The 22,723-nt window shown below is 42.6% G+C and overlaps 1 protein-coding gene across 1 annotated transcript; it reads left to right on the top strand.

Annotated features, from left to right (window-relative positions):
* The first annotated feature begins 246 nt into the window (after nucleotides 1-246).
* Nucleotides 247-19,760, top strand: PXT1 (peroxisomal testis enriched protein 1). Its single transcript, XM_027525490.1, has 3 exons — nucleotides 247-418; nucleotides 11,681-11,811; nucleotides 19,059-19,760. Exons 1-3 carry the CDS (start codon nucleotides 247-249, stop codon nucleotides 19,161-19,163), a joined length of 408 nt encoding a protein of 135 aa, XP_027381291.1. The 3' UTR covers nucleotides 19,164-19,760.
* The last annotated feature ends 2,963 nt before the right edge of the window (nucleotides 19,761-22,723 follow it).

Genomic DNA, 22,723 nt, shown 5'->3' with positions numbered 1-22,723 from the left:
GAAACTGCTGGGAGATGAGGATACAGGGTGATGTATCAGATCTAAAGAGTAAACAACATAGATGTTTACTTCAGTTAAAAAAAGAACGTACAGATCACCCTGTTCCATCTTCCACCCAAATGCAAAATCTTTTAATATATGGTATAAAGGCTGTTTGTGTTAAAATATCAGTATTCATTTATCATACCAAATATATACTGAGAAATGGGAGAAATCCTCTGAAAATATTTTTAACAGGAAAAAAACATGAAGAAGAAAAAACATGATGCCATTGTTTATGAACCTAAAGAACTTCTGAATCCCTCTCCCAATGTAACAAATTGTTGCAAATCACTGTGGGTGAAATACAGTTTTCAGAGTGCTTACATGACCCAACTTGTCAGCTCCCAGCCAGTTTCAGCCATGTCAAGGAAACCAGGTAAGATATTATTTGTATTAAGCTAAGTTAAATATTCTATTTAGCTTGTATTTTTCCTGGTACTGAAGATATAAAATTGGGCACTGGAGTATTTAAACATTAAGAAGTAGTGTAAAAAAAAAAAAAAGAAGTAGTGTAAATCTATTCATCGAAGTTCTTACATAGTAAAAATCTAAAACTGACTTTGCTTCATGGTATAAATCTCCTAGTTTCTATGAGCTCTGAATCACTGATGTGACAACTAATTAAGGTGATCCCAAATTCACTAAAATAAATCAAATTCATCTTTTAATAAAAATATACCTTTAAACTTGACCTGAAAATATCTGCATTGTTAAGGTAGGGAAAATTCAGTGTAGGTTCCTTCTTGATATTGTCAATATAGGAAAGAACATGAGGGAAAGATAAACTTGAAATTTTGTTTTTAAAAAATGTATGATTCCTAAATGTCCCAAAATGTTGGAAAATTAAAGTGCTGTGTTTGGAAAAGCATTAAAGAATGTTAGAGTTAAATGCATGCGGTTTTAGACTTTTAGATTAAAAACATGCTAGACACCTGAAAGGATTTAAATTAATCTCAAACTATTTTCCACTTTAAAAGAATTACGTGCCACTAAGAAAGCAGAAATTTCAAGCATCCTAATGAGACTCTTGGAGAAGGCAATGGCACCCCACTCCAGTACTCTTGCCTGGAAAATCCCATGGACGGAGGAGCCTGGTAGGCTGCAGTCCATGGGGTCGCTAGGAGTCCGACCCGACTGAGCGACTTCACTTTCACTTTTCACTTTCATGCATTGGAGAGGGAAATGGCAACCCACTCCAGTGTTCTTGCCTGGAGAATCCCAGGGACGGGGGAGCCTGGTGGGCTGTCATCTCTGGGGTCGCACAGAGTCGGACTTGACTGAAGCGACTTAGCAGCAGCAATGAGACTCTGGCCGCCACATCAAATATGGTATTCATTTTCTAAAAAGAACTCAGTTGACCAAAATTTTGAATTTTCATCTGGACAGGTGTCAACAATGGTATCTCCAAACCTGAGACTGTGTCACCTATTATTACCTTATAGAACATACATTTCATTTTTCTAAGTTGAGATGTAACTCGTACCATAAAGTTCACACTTCTAAAGCACACAATTCAGAAGCTTTTAGTATATTTACAAAGCTGTGCACTATTCTAGAACTTGTATTTTACTGCAAACCTTTTTCAGTGTTTTCACACTCACTATGGGGTCGCAGAGTCGGACACGACTGAGCGACTGAACTGAACTGATATTACTTAATCCTCACCGATCCTTATGAAACTGAGGTGCACTGTGGGCGGTTGCCACATTTACCCCAAAAGCTTTCCTAATTAGTTTCACCTCAAAAAAAGCAGAAGGGTGAAGAATTACTAATGCTACTAACAGTGACAGCCAACAGCCTAATCTGCATTTTTTTTTTTTTTTTGCATAGAGTTCTCATTTTACTGCATGTGTAAAATCTTTGTGTCTGGCAATTTTTGTCTGGTGCGCCAATAGTGCATGCCACGGCCGCGGGTTACCGCTCAGTCAGAGGCGGTAGCGGCCAGAAGCCGCGCCCCACCCCCACTCCCATTTCCTTCCCTCACGGGCTCAGCAAGAAGCATCGTGTTTCTCCCCTTTTATCGCTGAAGGAATGGGGATGCGCAGACTGAAGGGGGCAGTGTGAGGGACACTGAGTTATTTATGACGTCGAGAACGCTAAAGCCAGGGTCACTGGAGGGGCCTGGTGGTGTACCCCGGATACCTGTTCTCCCTCCCTCGCAATCGGATTTGAAGCAGGTAGCGAACAAGTTCGCCTGGAAAATCCCACGGACGGAGGAGCCTGGTAGGCTGCAGTCCATGGGGTCGCTAAGAGTCAGACACGACTGAGCGACTTCACTTTCACGCATTGGAGAAGGAAATGGCAACCCACTCCAGTGTTCTTGCCTGGAGAATCCCAGGGACGGGGGAGCCTGATGGGCTGCCGTCTATGGGGTCGCACAGAGTCGGACACGACTGACGTGACTTAGTAGTAGTAGCGAACAACGAGCGCCACCCCCTGCGCCAGAGACCGCCTCTGGGCACAGCGCGCCATGTGCACTTCCCATTGGTCACAGCCGCTCACGTGACCTCTACTGCCAGCCCCGCCCCAAGGGTTTTTCCGGCCTCCGACCGGGTCTGGGCAGCGCGTCTGAGGAGAACCCTGAACGCGCAGTCATCCAGGTGTGGTTGGTCGCGTGGAGGGAAGCTCTCCTGCTGGGAACTTGATTGGATGGATGGACGGATGACAGAGATAGATTAGATAGGTTAGATAAATTAGATACAGCGAACTGTTAATGAAGAAGCTGATTGAGAAGATCCCTTTCTCCTCTTAGTGCTTTTGTCCCAGGTTGCAACACAGACTGAAAATGAAAATCACAAGCCATTGTTGGCTGGAAAATGACTGGTTGAAGCCCAAACTTAATCTCTGTTACTTTGGGGCTATTCTCTTGATGAAAGTGAAAGAGGAGAGTGAAAAAGCTGGCGGAGAGTGAAAAAGCTGGCTTAAAACTCAACATTCAGAAAACTAAGATCATCGCATCTGGTCCCATTACTTCCTGGCAAATAGATGGGGAAACAATGGAAACAGTGAGAAACTTTATTTGGGGGGGCTCCAAAATCACTGCAGATGGTGACTGCAGCTATGAAAGTAAAAGATGCTTGCTCCTTGGAAGAAAAGCTATGACCAACCTAGACAGCATATCAAAAAGCGGAGACATTATTTTTCTGACAAAGGTCTGTCTAGTCAAAGCTACGGTATGGATGTGAGAGTTGGACTATAAAGAAAGCTGAGCACCGAAGATTTGATGCTTTTGAACTGTGGTGTTGGGGAAGACTCTTGAGAGTCCCTTGGATTGCAAGGAGATCAAACCAGTCAATCCTAAAGGAAATCAGTCCTGAATAGTCATTGGAAGGACTGATGCTGCAACTCCAATACTTTGGCCACCTGATGCAAAGAACTGACTCCTTGGAAAAGACCCTGATGCTGGGAAAGATTGCAGGCAGGAGGAGAAGGGGACTAGAGAGGATGCGATGGTTGGATGGCAACATCAACTAGATGGACATGAGTTTGGGCAAGCTCCAGGAGTTGGTGATGGACAGGGAAGCCTGGCCATGCTGCAGTCCATGGGGTCGCAAAGAGCTAGACACGACTGAGCAGCTGAACTGAACACTAGCCATATGAACATATCTGTTTGGTGCTGGGGTCGGGGGGAACCCATAGTATTTGTATGGAGAATGTGTGTGTGTGTGCACACATACACCTGTGCTCAGTTGTGTCCAACTCTTTGCGACCCCGACTATAGCCCACCATGCTCCTCTGTCCATGGGGTTTTTCCAGGCAATAATACTGGAATAGGTAGGTTGCCATTTCCTCCTCTAGGGGATCTTCCCAGCCCAGGGATTGAACCTGAATCTCTTGGGTCTCCTGCATTGTCAGGATTCTTTATCACTAGCACCACCTAGGAAGCCCATGTAGAACTAAAAGACACTTAGAAAAGTTGAGGAGGTGGGTAGGATTTGGAGAAGTCCAGAGCAACCGTCCTGATACGTCGTTTAAGATAAATTAGACACTCTTGGGAAAACAAAAATGATTAAAAGTGGAAAGAAGCCCTGTCCACCTCTAAAAATGTAAAAAGTATTGCTAGGAAAAGTGTGTGTGCTCAGTCATGTCCAACTCTTTGTGACCTGTGGACTACAGCTGGCCGGGCTCCCCTGTCCATGGGATTTTCCAGGCAAGAATACTGGAGTGGGTTGCCATTTCCTTCTCTATTGATAGGAAAGGGCAGACATATATATACACACACACAGAAAAATTTCCTGGCATCTGGACTCTGCACTTCTGTACAGGACTCTGCACTTCCCAATGCAAGAAGCCTGGGTTCAATCCCTGGTCGGAGAACTGAGATCTCACAAGGTGTGGGGTGTAGCCGAAAAAGAATCTGTCAGCAATGAAAGAGACCCAGGTTCAACCCCTGGGTCAGGAAGATTCTCCAGAGAAGGGAATGGCAACCCACTTCAGTATTCTTGCCTGGAGAATACCATGGATAGAAGAACCTGGTGATCTAAAGTCCATGGGGTTACAAAGAGTCGGACACAACTGAGCAACTAACACAGAGACACTCATAGATACATAGGTAGGTGTAAATGGGATATATTAATTGTAGAAGTCAGAAGAGGGTCCAGTTTTCAGCTTCTTTCTGCTTCTGAGATTGCTTGTATTACAGAAAGGGGAGCCCTCCAGGGTCCCCCTTCCCGCACCACTTGGGTGTTCATTATATATATATATATTTTTTTTTTTTTTTTTACTCTCTAGTTGTGGTGCATGGGTTTCCGGTTGCAGTGCCTGCTTCTTGTTGCCAAGCATGGGCTCCAGGGCACAAGGGCTCAGTAGTTGTGGTGCATGGGTTTAGTTGCTCCATGGCATGTCAGATCTTCGTTCCCAGAGTAGGGATCAACCCTCGACCCCTGCACTGGCAGACATATTCTTAACCACTGGACCACCAGGAAAGTCCCTTGGATGCTCATTTTTGCTTTTTTTTTTTTTTTTTGGTGCTCCTAAGGCTCACCATCTGTCTCTTTCCTCCTCTAGATGGACACATTGACTTTTTTTATTCATTAAAAAAAAATACTATTTTAGGCACTGTATTACATACTCAGCTGACAATGGTGAACAAAAACAGCAACAGCCCCTTCCTTCCTGGCACTGATGGTCAGGTAAAGAAGGCAGACAGCAGTCAATCACATGTACCAATGTTAAATGTAATGTGATAGGGTGCTAAGAGGTCCAGATGCTATAATGGGGCTTCGACCTAGGAGGGAGGTTAGAGAAGGCTTCCCTGGAGATGTAACCCTGGACTGAGACCTGAGCGGGTTAAGGAGGGTGCAAGTTGCAGGCAGAGGGAATGGCTTGGGCAAGGGAGAGCTAGTAGCCTCTCCCCTTCCGATGACTGCTCATCTCATCCATTTCCACTAAACATACACTGATCTTGCCTCTAAGTTCTCAGAAAATACTCTTTTCTTTTAATTCTAAGTTCTTAGGGAGTAACGGTAACCCATAATTACTGATATAGACAATGTGTATCCAATAGGTAAGTATGCTGATACACACATCTAATACGCAGTATCATCTCTTATTTCGGGCTTCCCAGATGGCACTAGTGGTAAAGAACACACCTGCCAATGCAGGAGACTCAAGAGACGTGGGTTTGATCCCTGGGTCAGGAAGATCCCCTGGAGGAGGAAATGGCAACCCACTCCAGTATCCACACCTGGAAAATCCAATGGACAGAGGAGCCTAGCAGGTTACAGTCCATGGGGTCAAAAAGAGTTGGACATGACTGAGCACACACGCATTTGCCATGCTGCAAGTGTTTCACCAGTAATTGTTCAGACATGCACGAAATACAAATAGTTGTTATGTTGAGTTCCAGAATACAAAACACACTTCTTGCTTTGAGCACAATCTTCTGTTGTGTCCTATCTCTAGGTCCTTCCTTCTCTGCCCCTTTGTCTACCCAGCTGAAATACCCAAGGCTTATTAGCATTCTTTTCTTTTTCTTTTTCTTTAAGTCGCTCAGTCGTGTCCAACTCTGCGACCCCATGGACCGTAGCCTATCAGGGTCCTCCGTCCATGGGATTTTTCAGGCAAGAGTGCTGGAGTGGATTGCCATTTCCTTCTCCATTCATTAGCATTCTTATAGCTCCATGTCTCCCAATGTCCATTACTGGAACTTACCCAACTTGTATTCCGTCTTCATACTGCAGATACTGGATTTTGTACTTCCCAGGTGACAGTCAGTTAAAATGATAGTTGCAAATCATCATGCTTTTGATTGGCACAGGTAGGGCTGGCCCTAAACCCATTTTGAAGTTGATGATACTCATTTTGAAGGTCTCCCCACTCAGTTGCCCTTTCTCCTCTCCACATGTTATGTTACAAAGGTAAAAGGTTATGCAAATACCCTTCACATTCTCTTAAGGCTCTGGGATTCAGGAGTGGTCACTACCACCAATCAAGTTCGTAGGTACTGAAGTGATTTTCCCTGAGAATAAACATCTCCAAGTAATGAAATAGTGGATTAAAGCTGTGATTGCTTAAATCAGGCTGAGTGCCAACAAAAAAAGTTGATCAGTTGGTCTAAGAAAGAAATGGAAATTTTATTTTGAGCCAAATTGAAGATTATAACCCCGGAATAGCCTCTCAGAAAACTCTGAGAACTGTTCTGTCCATTAAAGGTCAAAGCACAGTTACATATGTTTTTGAGACATTATGCTGTACATTAAATGATGGATTGTTGACAGTTTACATAATCCAGATCTGCAAGTAGTGGGTCATGAAAGTGAAAGTTGCTCAGTCGAATCCAACTCTTTTCGACCCTATTCCTTCCAGCGGATCTTCCTGACCCAGGAATCGAACTGGGGTCTCCTGCATTTCGATGGCACCCCACTCCAGTACTCTGGCCTGGCAAATCCCATGGATGGAGGAGCCTAGTAGGCTGCAGTCCATGGGGTCGCTGAGAGTCGGACATGACTGAGCGACTTCCCTTTCACTTTTCACTTTCCTGCATTGGAGAAGGAAATGGCAACCCACTCCAGTGTTCTTGCCTGGAGAATCCCAGAGACAGGGGAGTCTGGTGGGCTGCCATCTATGGGGTCACACAGAATCGGACACGACTGAAGTGACTTAGCAGCAGCAGCAGCATTGCAGGCAGATTCTTTACCAACTGAGCTATCAGGAAAGCTTAAAGCTTTAAAGGAAAGCTTTAAACTTAAGCCACATCTTAATTGGCTTCTTATTTATACCATAAACTTTCTGTATTACCTTTGTTTTCTGGACTTTCTCACTGTCTCTCCTCCGCTGCTCACACGATTTGTAATTATGATATCTTCAAGTTTCCCAAATTTTCAATCATGCTATGTTTTCAATCAAATCTCCCTTTCCTTGGGGACTTCCCTTCTAGAGTTGTTCTCTTGTTCCAATCTCATCACTATCTGGGCCTGTCATCCTGGGACTTCCCTTCCCAGCATTGGATCCACCTTTTGCTGATTTTTTTTTTCCCCTTGATTTAGTCATACTCTGTTTCACTGGAAAACCTCCTCAAGAGGCTTCCTAAGAAATTGTTTATGGGAGAACAACTTCCTGAGTCCTTGCATGTCTGCAAATGTCTTTATTCACCTCTCACAAATTATCGAGAATTAGGTAGGCAGAAACTTCTAGGTTGAAAAGAATTTTTAATAAAATCCTCGAGGGTGGGAATTCCCTGGTGGTTGTGGTTAGGACTTGATTATTTCACTGCCAAGGGCCAGGGTTTAACCTCTCTGGTTGGGGAACTAAGATCTTGCAAAGCACGTGGCATGACCAAAAAAAAAATTCTTGAGGGTATTAATTCTACTATATTCTAGAATCCATTACTGATGGGAAGTCAGTCATCAAACTAACCCATGTTTCTCTTTGGAGATCTTTAGCATCTTTAGCCAAAATGACATCTTTTGAAATGTCAGTATGGTCCAGAGGTGAGGATTTTATTTCCCCTTTTGTTGTCCTGAGAATTTGGTGGGGCTTTTTTCTTGGTGAGATGTTCTAATCTGAAGTTTGTACTGGGAAGCTGTCATATGCTGTTTAACAATTTTCCTCCTCTGTTTCTGTGACTCTTACTAATCCGGTGCTGGTCTTTCCAGATTGGTTCTGTATATCACCTATCTTATCTCGCCTATTTAAAAATTCTGATTTTTTTTTCTGAGTGATTTTCTTTTCTCAGACTGTCAATTGTATTTTTAATTTTAGCAATCATATTTTTAAAAACTGAAAGATTTTGTTGTAGGTTTAATCTTTTTTCACAGCATTTTCTTTTGTTTCCTAAATGTAATATTTTCTTTCTTTTTTTTAATAAAGATTTTTGTTGATGTGGACCATTTTTTTTAAAGTCTTTATTGAATTTGTTACAATATTGCTTCTGTTTTTATGTTTTGTTTTTTTGGCCACAGGCCTGTGGGATCCTAGTTCCCTGACCAGGAATCAAACCCACAACCCCTGGGGAAGGTGAATCCTAATCACTGGATCGCCAGGGAAGTCGCTAAATGTAATATTTTCTTAAATCACTCTAAAGATATACATTAGAACTTGCAAACATTCTCTTCTGTTTCCTGAATTACACCTGTTTTCTTCAGGATCACTATTTTGCTTGTTTATCTGGTATTTCTCTTTCAATTATTGTTCTTCTCAGTTGCCTGGTGATATTCTGTTATTAAAAAAAAAATACTGACCGGTTAACTCGTGTGGGTTTTTTCTGCTGTTATGTGAGGACTGTTTTCCCAGTTGGTGGCAGTAGCTAACACTTACATAGTATTTGGGCTTCTCTGATAGCTCAGCTGGTAAAGAATCTGCCCGCAATGCCGGAGACCCCTGTTCTATTCCTTGGTTGGGAAGATCCGCTGGAGAAGGGATAAGCTACCTACTCCAGTATTCTTGGGCTTCCCTGGTGGCTCAGCTGGTAAAGAATCCGCCTGTAATGTGGGAGACCTGGGTTCAATCTCTGGGTTGGGAAGATCCCCCTGGAGAAGGGAAAGGCTACCCACTCCAGTATTCTGGCCTGGAGAATTCCATGGACAGAGGAGCCTGTCGGGCTACAGTTCATGGGGTCTGTATTGGACATGACTGAGCAACTTTCACTCACTCATATAGCATTTATCCATGTTCCAGGTGTGGTCCTGCACAGGTTAAATGTATTAATTCACTTAATCATTTCAACAACCCCTCTACAAGGTAGTTACTATAGTATCTTATTAAGTTTGTGCTGTGTGCTCAGTCGTATCTGACTCTGCGACCCTATGGACCGTATCCCACCAGGCTCCTCTGTCCATGGAATTCTCCAGGCAGGAATGCTGGAGTGGGTTGCCATTTCCTTCTCCGCTCATTAAGTTTAATATTCCATCAATTGTAAAATGTACTATAATTTTGTTTCCTACTAAGAAAATAAACAATCTGTTGGAATATGACATGCCATAGACTATAAAACACATTCTCTTTTGGAGGCATTATAAAATCTTAGAATTGATAAAATAATATATTACCATTCCCATTTTACAATTGAAGAAATGAAGGCATAGAGAAATTAAATAACTTTCCCAGGTTACACAGTTTTATCTATAAATTTTACATTTGAACCCAAATGATTTGGCTTCGGAATCTTAGCACGATGCCTCACTGCTTCCCAGGGCTCCTCACTGAATGGGGACTCAAATAGGGGGTCTGAACTGGGAGAGTTTTAGGGCGGTGAGTTAGGGGAGCTGACGTTTTGGCCCCAGATCCCTCAAATGCCAGAACAAGGAGACCTTTGACCTGAGGCACCAACATTCATAAAGAAGTTTTAGCTCTCTCCACAAGATTTGTTCTCGTGTTAGGGAAGACTGGTCTGGATTTTTCACCTGAAATCTGATGGGTCCAGTGGGCTGGGGTTGCCAAGGGTACCAAGTGGGACAGTAGATCCTCCTCAGAATTCTAGTCAACGGCATGTTCCCCTTTCCCAGCTTCCGGGTCCTGGTGAGTGAAGGGGCTTCCTATCATGGGTTCTTGGCACTTTCTGGCTCACTTGTCTATATCTTGTCTTCTCTTCTTTCTGCCTTCTAGAAACATGTATAGATCTCTCATCTGCTGTTGACTCTGCTTCCCATTCTTTTCACTGTGGCAGTTTTACTCTTTTTTATACTTTCATTTTGGTGAGGTCTTGGGAGGGACTAGGAGAAACGGAAAGGTCAATGCTTGTGCTCAGTCTTAAATCAGAAGGCCTTAGATATCTCTTTTTTATCAAATAAAATCAAGATTATAAAAAGATGATCACCGTCTGAGACAATAAAATATTCACATTATAGCTGGCAGTGGAAAAGCACTTACAAAACCTTAAAGTCCTATTCGTTTAAAAGTTTTCCTAAGTGCAACGGAAAGAAACTTTTGTATGTTGATACAACATTTTTTTAAAGTCACAATACATTGAGGCTTGTTATCTGCTTTATGAAGGAGTTATTCTTTTGAAAAGATTAACAATGAGATTTTTCCAAATTCCCCACTAGGTCATTTAGATGACAGTTTTATTTTTAGAATTCTATGTGGATATGTATATATCCACACAATTTTCAGCATAAAGTGAGATAATTTTTCCTTTTGGATATTAAAAATTCAGTATTGGAATATAATAGAGCACTTGAAATGTGGCCAGTGCAATCGAGGAACTGAATTTTAAGTTTTATTTAATTTTAATTAAGTTTTAAAAACTGATACTTGATTTAGTTGTTGGAAAAGTTTTAGGTATGTGTGGAACAACTTGGATATATATAAATTTACTTTTTAATTGTAAACTTCATGAAATCTAAATACAAATCAACACTTCATGAAATAAAATACAAGGTTTTCCAATGAAATTAGTTAATATCTGGATTGAGATGTGTTGTAAGTATAAAATAAACACTGGAGTTTGAAAGCTTAAATAAAAAAGTGCAAAACATACCACTAATAATTTTATATTGATTATATGTTATGATACTTTGGATGTGAGAGTTGGACTATAAAGAAAGCTGAGCACTGAAGAATTGATGCTTTTGAACTGTGGTGTTGGAGAAGACTCTTGAGAGTCCCTTGGACTGCAAGGAGATCCAACCAGTCCATCCTAAAGGAGATCAGTCCTGGGTGTTCATTGGAAGGACTGATGTTGAAGCTGCAACTCCAATACTTTGGCCACCTGATGCGAAGAGCTGACTCATTTGAAAAGACCCTGAGGCTGGGAAAGATGGAGGGCAGGAGGAGAAGGGGACGACAGAGGATGAGATGGTTGGATGGCATCACCGACTCAATGGACATGGGTTTGGGTGGACTCTAGGAGTTGGTGATGGAGGGGGAGGCCTGGTGTGTTGCAGTTCATGGGATTGCAAAGAGTCGGACATGACTGAGCGACTGACCTGAACTGAACTTTGGATATACTGTCTTAAGTAAAATACATTACTAAAATTATTTTTTACTTGATTTTACCACTAGAAAAATTAAAATTTATATATAGCTTGAATTATATTTCTACTGGACAGAGCTATTTATTCCAGTGCAAGGCTTTGCTTTCAATAATCACTATGATGATGGGATTTCATTCCTCTCGTTGTCTAAGCCAGTTTTAAGTGACTAGTGGTGAGTGATAGTTAATGCAATTATCTCTTTGAACTCTTTTCTATCAATGTAGATTACAATCCACCTTCTCAGCCCAAGGAGGATAGTATTGGCCAGAACCATCACCAGGAGGAAATACGTCACAAGTTGGCCGTGCGCCTGAGAAACATTGGGGACAGCATTGAGCAGAGAATGGTGCAAGAGGTGAGACTTAAATTTCCCCAGCAAAGGCCTACCTGGAAAGAGCAAACAGAACAATGGCTGCCAAGTAGCTGGAATGCCCAGGAATTAGCAGAACACATGGGTTAATAATGTCCAGATTACCAAGCATTAGATCTGAAAATTGAGAACCTGAGCCAATGCCAGTATTTGATCTCACATTTGCCTCACGAAAAACTGGTCCACGGACCAGCGGCATCCGCATTATTTGGCAGCTGACCAGATGTGCAAAATCTCGAACCCCAGCCCACAGCTCTGGCATCAGAATTTACCATTTTGCACACACCCTTGGGGATCTGAGTTATAAATGTGAGAAACTTTGCTTCACACTCTCAAACTAGGATGCATGTGAGGATCACCTGTGGAGTTTTAAGAACTATAGATGCTGGGCCCTACCTTGAGAGATGAGTCCAAGTGAATGTAATGCTCCATCGTGGAGGAGGACCTTTGACTTAGATTGTGGTTATCCTCCTTGAACCAACCCAGGTTCTGCTCTAAGCCCAGCTCTCCCTGATTTCTTTGTTTCTCCTGATTATTATAAGAAGTAATAAGGGAAAACATAAAGATTACTCTTTTAAATTCTGTGAAAGTGTTAGTCGCTCAGTCATGTCCGACTCTTTGTGATCCCATGGACTGTAGTCAGCCAGGTTCCTCTGTCCATGGAATTCTCCAGGTAAGAATACTGGAGTGGGTAGCTGTTCCCTTCTCGAGGGGATCTCCCTGACCCAGGGATCAAACCCCAGTCTCCTGCACTGCAGGAAGATTCTTTACCAGCTGGGTCACCAGGGAAGCCCAAATCTTAGGCACGATGAAATCCACAGCCAACTTAGTTTTCCTCCAGAACAACCTGTAACTGGCAGCAGCAGGAGAATAACCATGTGGGGCTCTGTGCTAGGACAGGTGGCTGACCCTTAGAGCCCAACTTCTTGCCCTTACATTCATCACAGGACAAGTACCTGCAGCGATTTCTTGTTTATCCCTGCTGCTGCCATCATGCTGACCTCAGGGAGTGCCAGGCCCCTTTCTATGCTCTGGTTCAAATGTGGCAGTACTCAGCCATCCCCTCAAATAAGACATTCCTGGAGACAAAACAAGAACAGAAGGTCCCAACAATAACGTTACTAAAAGTGAGAAGGAAACAATCACATAAAATACTGATAGACCGATTATGCAAATATTTATTGAGTACCTACTATGTGCCAGTCCCAGGTATTGACAGACCAAGTTCACTCAAACAAGTATTTATTGAGTGCTTCCCATATGCCAGACTCAGTTCCAGGCAGAGAGCAGGGCGGAAGATGAGCCTACTCTCATAGGGCTCATAGGAGCGGGACAAACTGAAGTCATGACTAGACTGCTGGGGGTACTGAGTGATGGAGATGACCCTGCATGGGCCGTCAGGAAAGGCTTCTCTGAGGAGGTGATGTTTGAGCAGAGACTGGAAGTGAGCCAGGGGAATACCTGGGGAGAGAGTGTTCCAGACAGAGGGAACTGGGAGTGCCAAGCCCTTGGCATAGAAGCAGGCGTAAGGAACAGCAGGGAGGCCAGAATGGCTGAGCGCGTGGGTGTGAGGTCCAGGGGCTGGCCTCTGTCTTAGGAGTGGTGGTAAAAGGTTTTTGGGTTTTACCCTAAGTGTTTATAAGAGAAACTTCTTCAGAGGGAGAGTAGAAGAGTGCCATGTTCTGATTTATATTTAGAATGAAGCCAGTAGACTGTTCTGAACGCTGAGTGAGATAATTTGATGGAAAATGATCAGTACATGTTATCAAAGCCAACAACTTACTTTGTTTTTGGCCTTATTTGGGTTGAACACTTCTTGGCCGCGTATCATGTATTACAGAGTGCTCTTCCTCCGATGCTTCAGTTCCCTCTGCAGTTTTCACTGATGACTGTGCTTTATGAATTACAGGCAAGTCCTTAGTTCAACTTTCCTGCTTCTTTATCAGCTAGCACTCTGAATACTCCTGCTTCCTTCTAATGTTTTCTCTGGAGAGAGCAGAGTAGGAAAAATCACAACCACCTATTTTCTACATTTATCTCAACCCAATCAGGGAGTCACTTCTCTATGTCACCTCCACTTCCATTTTCCTTTTCTTCCTTTCCCTTACCTTTTTTTTTTTTTTGGTAATGATTTTTTCCCCTTACCTTTTAAGCTGTAATTTACTTATGTCTTAAATTTACCTCTGCAACTTAATAAATTAACCTTTTTTTCTTTAAAAAAAAACTTTATTGAGAAAATTCACATCATACAATTCATCCATTTAAACAGTATAAGTGGCTTTATGTTTATTCACAGAGTTGTACAGCCATCATCACAATCAATTTTAGAACAGTTTCATCACCCCAGTAAGACACTCCAAACCAAATAGTAGTCCCTTCTTATCTCCTCCCATTTTCCTTCCAGCCCCACCAATCTACGTTCTGTTTCTCTGGATTTGCCTATTCTGAAATTTCATATAAGGGGACTAATATAGTATGTGGTCTTTATGTCTGACTTCTTTCACGTCAGTTCAGTTCAGTCGCTCAGTCATGTCCGACTCTTTGCGACCATGGACTGCAGCAGGCCAGGCCACAACTCCCGGAGCTTGCTCAAACTCACATCCATTGAGGCAGTGATGCCATCCAACCATCTCATCCTCTGTCGTCCCCTTCTCACTTAACACAATGTTTTTTTCAAGGTTCATCCATGTTGTAGCATGAATCAATGCTTCATTTTATTGATGAATAATATTCCATTGTATGTATATATATCACTTTGTTTATTCATCAGCTGATGAACGTTGGGGTTGTTTCCACTTTTTGACTGTTATAAATAATGATGCTACGGACATCTGTGTGGGGGTCTTTGTGTAGATGAGTGTTTTCAGTTTTTTTGAGAACATGCATAGGAGTGGAATTGCTGAGTCATATGACAACTTTAACTTTTTGAGAAACTTCCAGACTGTTTTCCAAAGTGGCTGTACTATTTTACATTGTGGCTCACCAGCAAGGTATCAGGGATCCTGTTTTTCCACATTCTTGTCAAAAATGAGTTAACTATCTCTTTGATTATAGCCAGCCCAGCGGGTGTGAAGAAGAGTCATATTGTGAGTTTGATTTGCACTTCCCTGAAACTTAATGTCATCCGCATATCTGAGGTTACTGATATTTCTCCCTGCAATCTTGATTCCAGTTTGTGTTTCTTCTAGTCCAGCGTTTCTCATGATGTACTCTGCATAGAAGTTAAATAAACAGGGTGACAATATACAGCCTTGATGAACTCCTTTTCCTATTTGGAACCAGTCTGTTGTTCCATGTCCAGTACTAACTGTTGCTTCCTGACCTGTGTACAAATTTCTCAAGAGGCAGATCAGGTGGTCTGGTATTCCCATGGCAGAAAGTGAAGAGGAACTCAAAAGCCTCTTGATGAAAGTGAAAGTGGAGAGTGAAAAAGTTGGCTTAAAGCTCAACATTCAGAAAACGAAGATCATGGCATCCCGTCCCACCACTTCATGGGAAATAGATGGGGAAACAGTGGAAACAGTGTCAGACTTTATTTTTCTGGGCTCCCAAATCACTACAGATGGTGATTGCAGCCATGAAATTAAAAGACGCTTACTCCTTGGAAGGAAAGTTATGACCAACCTAGATAGCATATTCAAAAGCAGAGACATTACTTTGCCAACAAAGGTCCATCTAGTCAAGGCTATGGTTTTTCCTGTGGTCATGTATGGATGTGAGAGTTGGACTGTGAAGAAGGCTGAGCGCTGAAGAATTGCTGCTTTTGAACTGTGGTGTTGGAGAAGACTCTTGAGAGTCCCTTGGACTGCAAGGAGATCCAACCAGTCCATTGTGAAGGAGATCAGCCCTGGGATTTCTTTGGAAGGAATGATGCTGAAGCTGAAACTCCAGTACTTTGGCCATCTCATGTGAAGAGTTGACTCATTGGAAAAGACTCTGATGGTGGGAGGGATTGGGGGCAGGAGGAGAAGGGGACGACGGAGGATGAGATGGCTGGATGGCATCATTGACTCGATGGACGTGAGTCTCAGTGAACTCCGGGAGTTGGTGATGGACAGGGAGGCCTGGCGTGCTGCGATTCATGGGGTCGAAAAGAGTCGGACACGACTGAGTGATCTGATCTGATCTGATAGTTAATGTTGTGCATCTTTTCAGGTGCTTATTGGTTATTTGTATAAATCTCTGGAGAAATGTCTATTCAGGTTCTTCATTTTAAAATTCGGTTGTCTTTTAATTACTGAGTTGCAGGAGCTCTTTATATGGGCCTACCAAGTGGCGCTAATGGTAAAGAACCCACTTGCCAACGCAGGAGACGTCAGAGACGTGGGTTTGATCTCTGGGTCAGGAAGATGCCCTGGAGGAGGTCATGGCAACCCACTCCAGTGTTCTTGCTGAGAATCCCATGGACAGAGGGGCCTGGAGTCCTATGGCCCATAGGGTCACAGAGGCTTCAGTCGTGACTGAAGCGACTTAGCACAGCGCAGCAGCACAGTTCTCTATATATGCTGAATATAAGTCCCTTATCAGATATGTTATTTGCAAATATTTTCTCCCATTCTGAAGGTTGTCTTTCATCTTGACAGTGTTCTTTGAAGTGCAAAAGTTTTAAATTTGATGAATTTCAGCTTACCTATTTTTCTTTTGTTGCTAGTGCTTTTGGGTCATATCTAAGAAATCATCATGAAGATTTATGCCTATGTTTTCTTTCAAGAGCTTTAGACTTTTAGCTCTTAAATTTAGGTCTTTGACTCATTTGGAGCTAATTTTTATATATGGTATGAGTTATAAGTTCATCTTCATTCTTTTGCATATGGGTATTAAGTTGTCATAGCACATCTGTTGAACAGAGTACTCTTTTCCTACTGAATTGCCTTGGCACCCTTGTCCAAAATCAACTGACTATAAATTTGGGGTTTATTTCTGAACTCTCAATTCTATTCCATTGATCTATGTCTATACTTACACCTGCCCTAGCTTTTCTTGCAGTGTTTTACAAAGCTGGCTTTGACCTACACTTTTAAAGTAGTCTTTCTTGTATTGCAAAATTGTCTTTTAGAGCACTTCAAATGGACCATAGACTATTTTTTAAATAATTTTTAAAATTCCTCTTCAGTTTGACTCTAAAATGCTAAAAGGCTTTACTCTGCTGCTTCCAGGCTTAACTCAAGTAACTTCAACAAAATTTTGAATCTGGCATGGTATATTTCTTTCATATGCAATCATTTATTCACATTTTGTACTTTGTTTAATCAAGTGGTCTCATTGATTCTCCAGATGCCTTCCTGCTTTTGATGTATTTAAAGAAACTTTGATTCTTGCTCTTGGAACTCCCTGGCAAGGAGCTCACCAAGGTGCATTTTTATCTGCTGAATTGATTGTCCTCAAGCTATCACATAGCTTGACTTCTTATTATTTTCACTTAAGCAAGTGTTTGGTGTTTTCAAATAGGCCTTGATTCTCAACCTATTTTGCCATCTAGTTTTGAGGGGTTTTGTTTCAAGGACCTGTTTTTTTTTAATCTGGGGCATGTAATTTTCCTAGCTATAAAGTATGTATTAAAACAGTCTTTCTATGCTTTTAGGATCTTAAAGTGCCTTTGAAATTTTTCTCCATAGACTCTATCCTGGGTCCTAGAAGCTGCCCCCTCCCTGTCCCTACAGGCCGAGGAGTGGCAATGCCTCTGCTGTTACACCACCCTTATGCCTCCTCCCCCCACTTTTGTAAAGTGTCTTCATCCGACCCTGTATTATCCTAATTTGAGTGTTATCTGTTTTCTCTGGGACCCTGACAGTAATGTATAAGAAATTTCTTAAGATTGTTAGAAGGACAGGTGGGAAATGAACATTTACTAAACATTTTCTTTCAGGCACTCTGAGCTACTCTTATTTGTTTCATTTAATTTTCCAAATAACTCTATGAATTAGTGGAATCGGTATTTCAGGAGAAGCATTTGGGGTTCAGCAAGATTAGATAACCTATCCAAGGTTACTCAGCAATTAAGTGGCAAAACTGGAATTTAAATATATGCGCATCTGACTCAGTGCTCTATACATTTTCTTATCTGCTTTGCAGGAAAGAAATTCAATTTTTCTTTTTTTAATTAAAATCTTTAAAATTTTTTGGCCATGCCACGTGGCATGTGGGATCTTAGTTCCCTGAGTAGGGATTGAACCTGCGCCCCCTGCAGTGGAAGCACAGAGCCTTAATCACTGAACCACTGGACCACTGTCAAAGTCGCTCAAATTTTTAAATTGATATCAATTATAAAAGGGAAAAACAAGTTCTTTCATGGTTTCCAGTTACAGTGGTATTTACTTATGGGCTTCCCTGGTGGCTCAGCAGTAAAGAATCTGCCTGCAACGTAGGAAATGCAGGAGATGCAGGTTTGATCCCTAGGTCGGGAAGATCCCCTGGAGGAGGGGATATGGCAACCCACTCCAGTATTCTTGTCAGGAAAATCCCACAGACAGAGGAGCCAGTGGGCTACAGTCCACGGGGCTGCAAGAGTCAGACACAACTGAAGCGACTGAGCACGCACCAGAAACCTGCTGAGGTCTTTGCTTCCAACCGTGCTCACACTCACCCCCTCTTCACCATCTAAAGTCCATTCTTCAACCCCAAAGCAGACTCCCTTGGTTCTTTGGGAGAACTAAGAAAGTGCTCTGGGAAGCCAGCTAAGCTAAGCTAAGTCACTTTAGTCGTGTCCGACTCTGTGTGACCCCATAGATGGCAGCCCACCAGGCTTCCCCGTCCCTGGGATTCTCCAGGCAAGAACACTGGAGTGGGTTGCCATTTCCTTCTCCAATGCATGAAAGTGAAAAGTCAAAGTGAAGTCGCTCAGTTGTGTCCGACTCTTAGCGACCCCATGGACTGCAGCCTACCAGGCTCCTCCATCCATGGGATTTTCCAGGCAAGAGTACTGGAGTGGGGTGCCATTGCCTTCTCTGTGGGAAGCCAGAGGAACAGGTTAATCAACCTGGGAAAGAGTGCCCAATTTGCTGATGGTGAAGATGGAAAAAATGTCCAGAGGAAAACTTCCCCAGGTTGTGTGGATGGCACGGACATCACGAACAGACCAAGATATTCTCCCACTCAGACACTTCACGGAGCAGCCCGAGAAGCGAGTCTGTAGCACTGACTGAATTAATACTAATACTGAATTTCTAACTTTGGATTATTTTATCGCCTTTTTAGAAAACTCACCCTCCCTTTCTTGCTCTCTTTTTAAACAGAACTTTCAGCAAGAAGGCAGAGCTATCCTGGCTCACTACGTCTTCGTTTTCTTTGGAGGAGTTCACATGCTGCTGCGCTTTCTCTGGAACAACCATTTGATGTAGAAGGAACGTAAGCGGCAGGCTCTGCTTTCCTTCTACCCTCTGAGAAAACATGAATCCCACCGGGGCAGATGCAAAGAAGACCCTTCTACTCCTCCTCTCCTTGTTACCCATCGCGGTTGCTTTTGTCTGGTTTGTTGAAGAACTGCGGACCCACTGGCCATTTGTCTGTTTATTGGTCAGCCAGCGATGAGACGTCTGTGACGGTCTCATGGTGGAGCCCAAGGAACTTAGAAGCCCAGGAGGCCTCACTGCTTAGGAAACACCAGCACTGTGGATAGCCCCAGTGCTCCTTATAAGGAAGCCTTGGAAGGGAACCTCCCATGAGTGCCACTGAACCTCATTCCCAAACCAGAGGTCACAGAAATGGGTGCTTCCTCACTCTTGTTGCCCGTGTCCAGATCTGCAGCGACCCCTGCTTCTTTTTACCGCTCTGTCTACCTCATATTCCCTCCCTCCGCCCTCTGAGAAGCATGGCGAGTGTTAAGCAAGTTTGTTGTTATAAACTGCAAGTTCTGTTTTGAGTTCTTTGTAGGAAAAGTGTTATTTTAGAAAGTAATTAAAAATGAAATAAATATGGTTATTTTATTGAGCATGAAACACCTGTGCATATTTCTTTTGTGAAAGAGGGATTCCCCTTGTTCCTGCTCATACGAGTTCATAATTTTGTAGTTTGATCATACACAGTGTCGTCTTTGTCCTTCCAAAGGGAAATGTTCCCATCTTTTTAAGTGTTTCAGGCAATGCCTATCATCACCTATGTTTTGGCTTCCCTAAAATATCTTCTTTATTTTTTAACTCTTTTGAGTATGTATTTATTCACTTATATGTTTAAAAAATCAAAACCATATAAGAACATTTACAATGAAAACACTTGCTCTTATTTACTTTCCTGAATTCTAGTTATAAGTTTGTTACATACCCTTCCAGAGTTTCTTTGTACAAATACCTGCCTGGAAGAAAAGCTATAACAAACCTAGGTCCGTACAGTCAAAGCTTTGGTTTTTTCCAGTAGTCATGTACAGATGTGAGAGTTGGACCATAAAGTAGGCTGAGCACTGAAGAACTGATGCTTTTCGAACTGTGGTGTTGGAAAAGACTCTTTAGAGTCCCTTGGACAGCAAGGAGATCAAATCAGTCAATCCTAGAGGAAATCAACCCTGAATATTCATTGGAAAGTCTGATGCTGAAGCTCTAATACTTTAGCCACCTGATGAGAAGAGATGACTCATTGGAAAAGACCCTAATTTGGGAAAGATTGAGGGCATGAGAAGGGGATGACAGAGGATGAGGTGGTTGGATGGCATCATTGACTCAATGGACATGAGTTTGACCAAACTCCGGGAGATAGTGGACAGGAAAGGCTGGTGTGCTGCAGTCCATGGGGTCTCAAAGAGTTGGACACGACTGAACGACTGAACAACAACAATATATATTCACACACAAAAGGTAGCATGTAATTCTCTGGTGGCTTAGATGGTAAAGAGTCTGCCTGAAATGTGGGAGACCTGGGTTTCATCCCTGGGTCAAGAAGATTCCCTGGAGAAGGAAATGGCAACCCACTCCAGTATTCTTGCCTGGGAAATCCCATGGATGGAGGAGCCTGGCAGACTACAGTCCGTGGGGTTGCAAAGAGTTGGACATGACTGAGCGACTTCACATAATTAACAGACACTATTCTGTACCTTGATAGCATGGTGGTCAGGTACTCCTGGTCTTACAAATGTTAACTTATTTACTGTTCATAATAACATTAGAGGATAGGTATTATTATTATTAGCTCTATGGTAAGTCCCCTACATCCAAAATGAGTTCCATTTGGAGAGTGTGTTCCTAGGTCCAATTTGTTCGTAGTCCAACAAAGTTAGCCTAGGTACTCAACTAACATGACTGGCCATCAGTTCAGTTCAGTCACTCAGTTGTGTGGGATTCTTTGTGACCCCATGGACTGCAGCACTCCAGGCTTCCCTGTCCATCACCAATTCCCCAAGCTTGCTCAAACCCATGTCCATCGAGTCGGTGATGCCATCCAACCATCTCATCCTCTGCCGTCCCCTTCTCCTGCTGCTTTCAATCATTGCCCGAGTCAGGGTCTTTTCCAGTGAGTCAGCCCTTTGTATCAGGTAGCCAAAGCATTGGAGCTTCCACTTCAGCATCAGTTCTAATGAATATTCAGGGCTGCTTCCCTTGTGGTTCAGCTCGTAAAGAATTCACCTGCAATGCAGGAGACCTGGGGTTGATCCCTGGGTTGGGAAAATCCCCTGGAGAAGGGAAAGGCTACCCATTCCAGTATTCTGGCCTGGAGAATTCCTTGGACTGTATAGTCCATGGGGTCGCAAAGAGCTGGACACAACTGAGCGACTTTCACTTTTCCTTTAGAACTACCAGTTGGATCTCCTTGTAGCCCAAGGGACTCTCAAGAGTCTTCTCCAACACCACAGTTCAAAAGCATCAATTCTTTGGCACTTAGCTTTCTTTATAGTCCAACTCTCATATCCATACATGACTACTGGAAAAATTATAGCTTTGACTAGAGGGACCTTCATCAGCAAAGTAATGTCTCTGCTTTTTAATACACTGTCTAGGTTCGTCATAGCTTTTCTTCCAAGGAGCAAGCATCTTTTAATTTCATGGCTGCAGTCACCATCTCCAGTGATTTTGAAGCCCCCCCAAATAAAGTCTCTAACTGTTTCCACTGTTTCCCCATCTATTTGCCATGAAGTGATGGGACTGGATGCCATGATCTTAGTTTTTTGAATGTTGAGTTTTAAGCCAACTCGTTCACTTTCATCAAGAGGCTCTTAAGTTCTTTTTTGCTTTCGGCCATATGATTGGTTATATAGTACTGTAATAGGTTTATAACATTTTTCACACAAATAATGCATGAAAACAAATACAAAAATAAAACATTTAAAATCTTACAAAACAGTACTTTGAAAAGTATGGGGACTTCCCTGATGGAGGAACAGCTAGATCCCATATGCCGCCAATTAAAAAGATCTCATATACTTCAATTAAAGATCCTGTGTGCTTCAACTAAGACCCAACACAGCCAAATAAATAAATATATTTTTTAAAAAGTCCAGTAGTACAGTACAACAGCTAGCATACAGGGCCTGTCATCGAGGGACTAGGCAACAAGAGTTACTGACTGGAGGAAGGAGGGAACATGGTAGATGGTAGAGCTGAAGGATCGTCAGCCATAAGAGATGGACAGCAAACTGCACTTTCACTCACACCTGACGCTGATGGCACAAGTTCTAGTTCCTTGCTGGAATAAGATGCACATTCGCATCTTTGAAAGTTCATATGTAAGGGACACACTATATTTTTACTATTAAGGAAACAAAGGCAGTATTTTGCAGAGAGAGGCAGTACAGAAGGTAACTAAATTGCTCAAGGGCACATAGCCAGTAAGTGACATAGTTGGGTTTCCAAGCCAGCGGTTATCCTCAGAGTCCAGGGACTTACCCACTCTGCTGTACTGACTCTAGGAGAGCTGGCCACGGTCCACTGAGAGCCTGTCGGATGACGCACAGGATTCTGTTAAATGGATGCAGCAT

This window comes from Bos indicus x Bos taurus, chromosome 23 (assembly GCF_003369695.1).
Source record: "Bos indicus x Bos taurus breed Angus x Brahman F1 hybrid chromosome 23, Bos_hybrid_MaternalHap_v2.0, whole genome shotgun sequence".
Lineage (NCBI taxonomy): Eukaryota > Metazoa > Chordata > Mammalia > Artiodactyla > Bovidae > Bos > Bos indicus x Bos taurus.
This window is presented reverse-complemented; position numbering and strand designations above follow the sequence as displayed.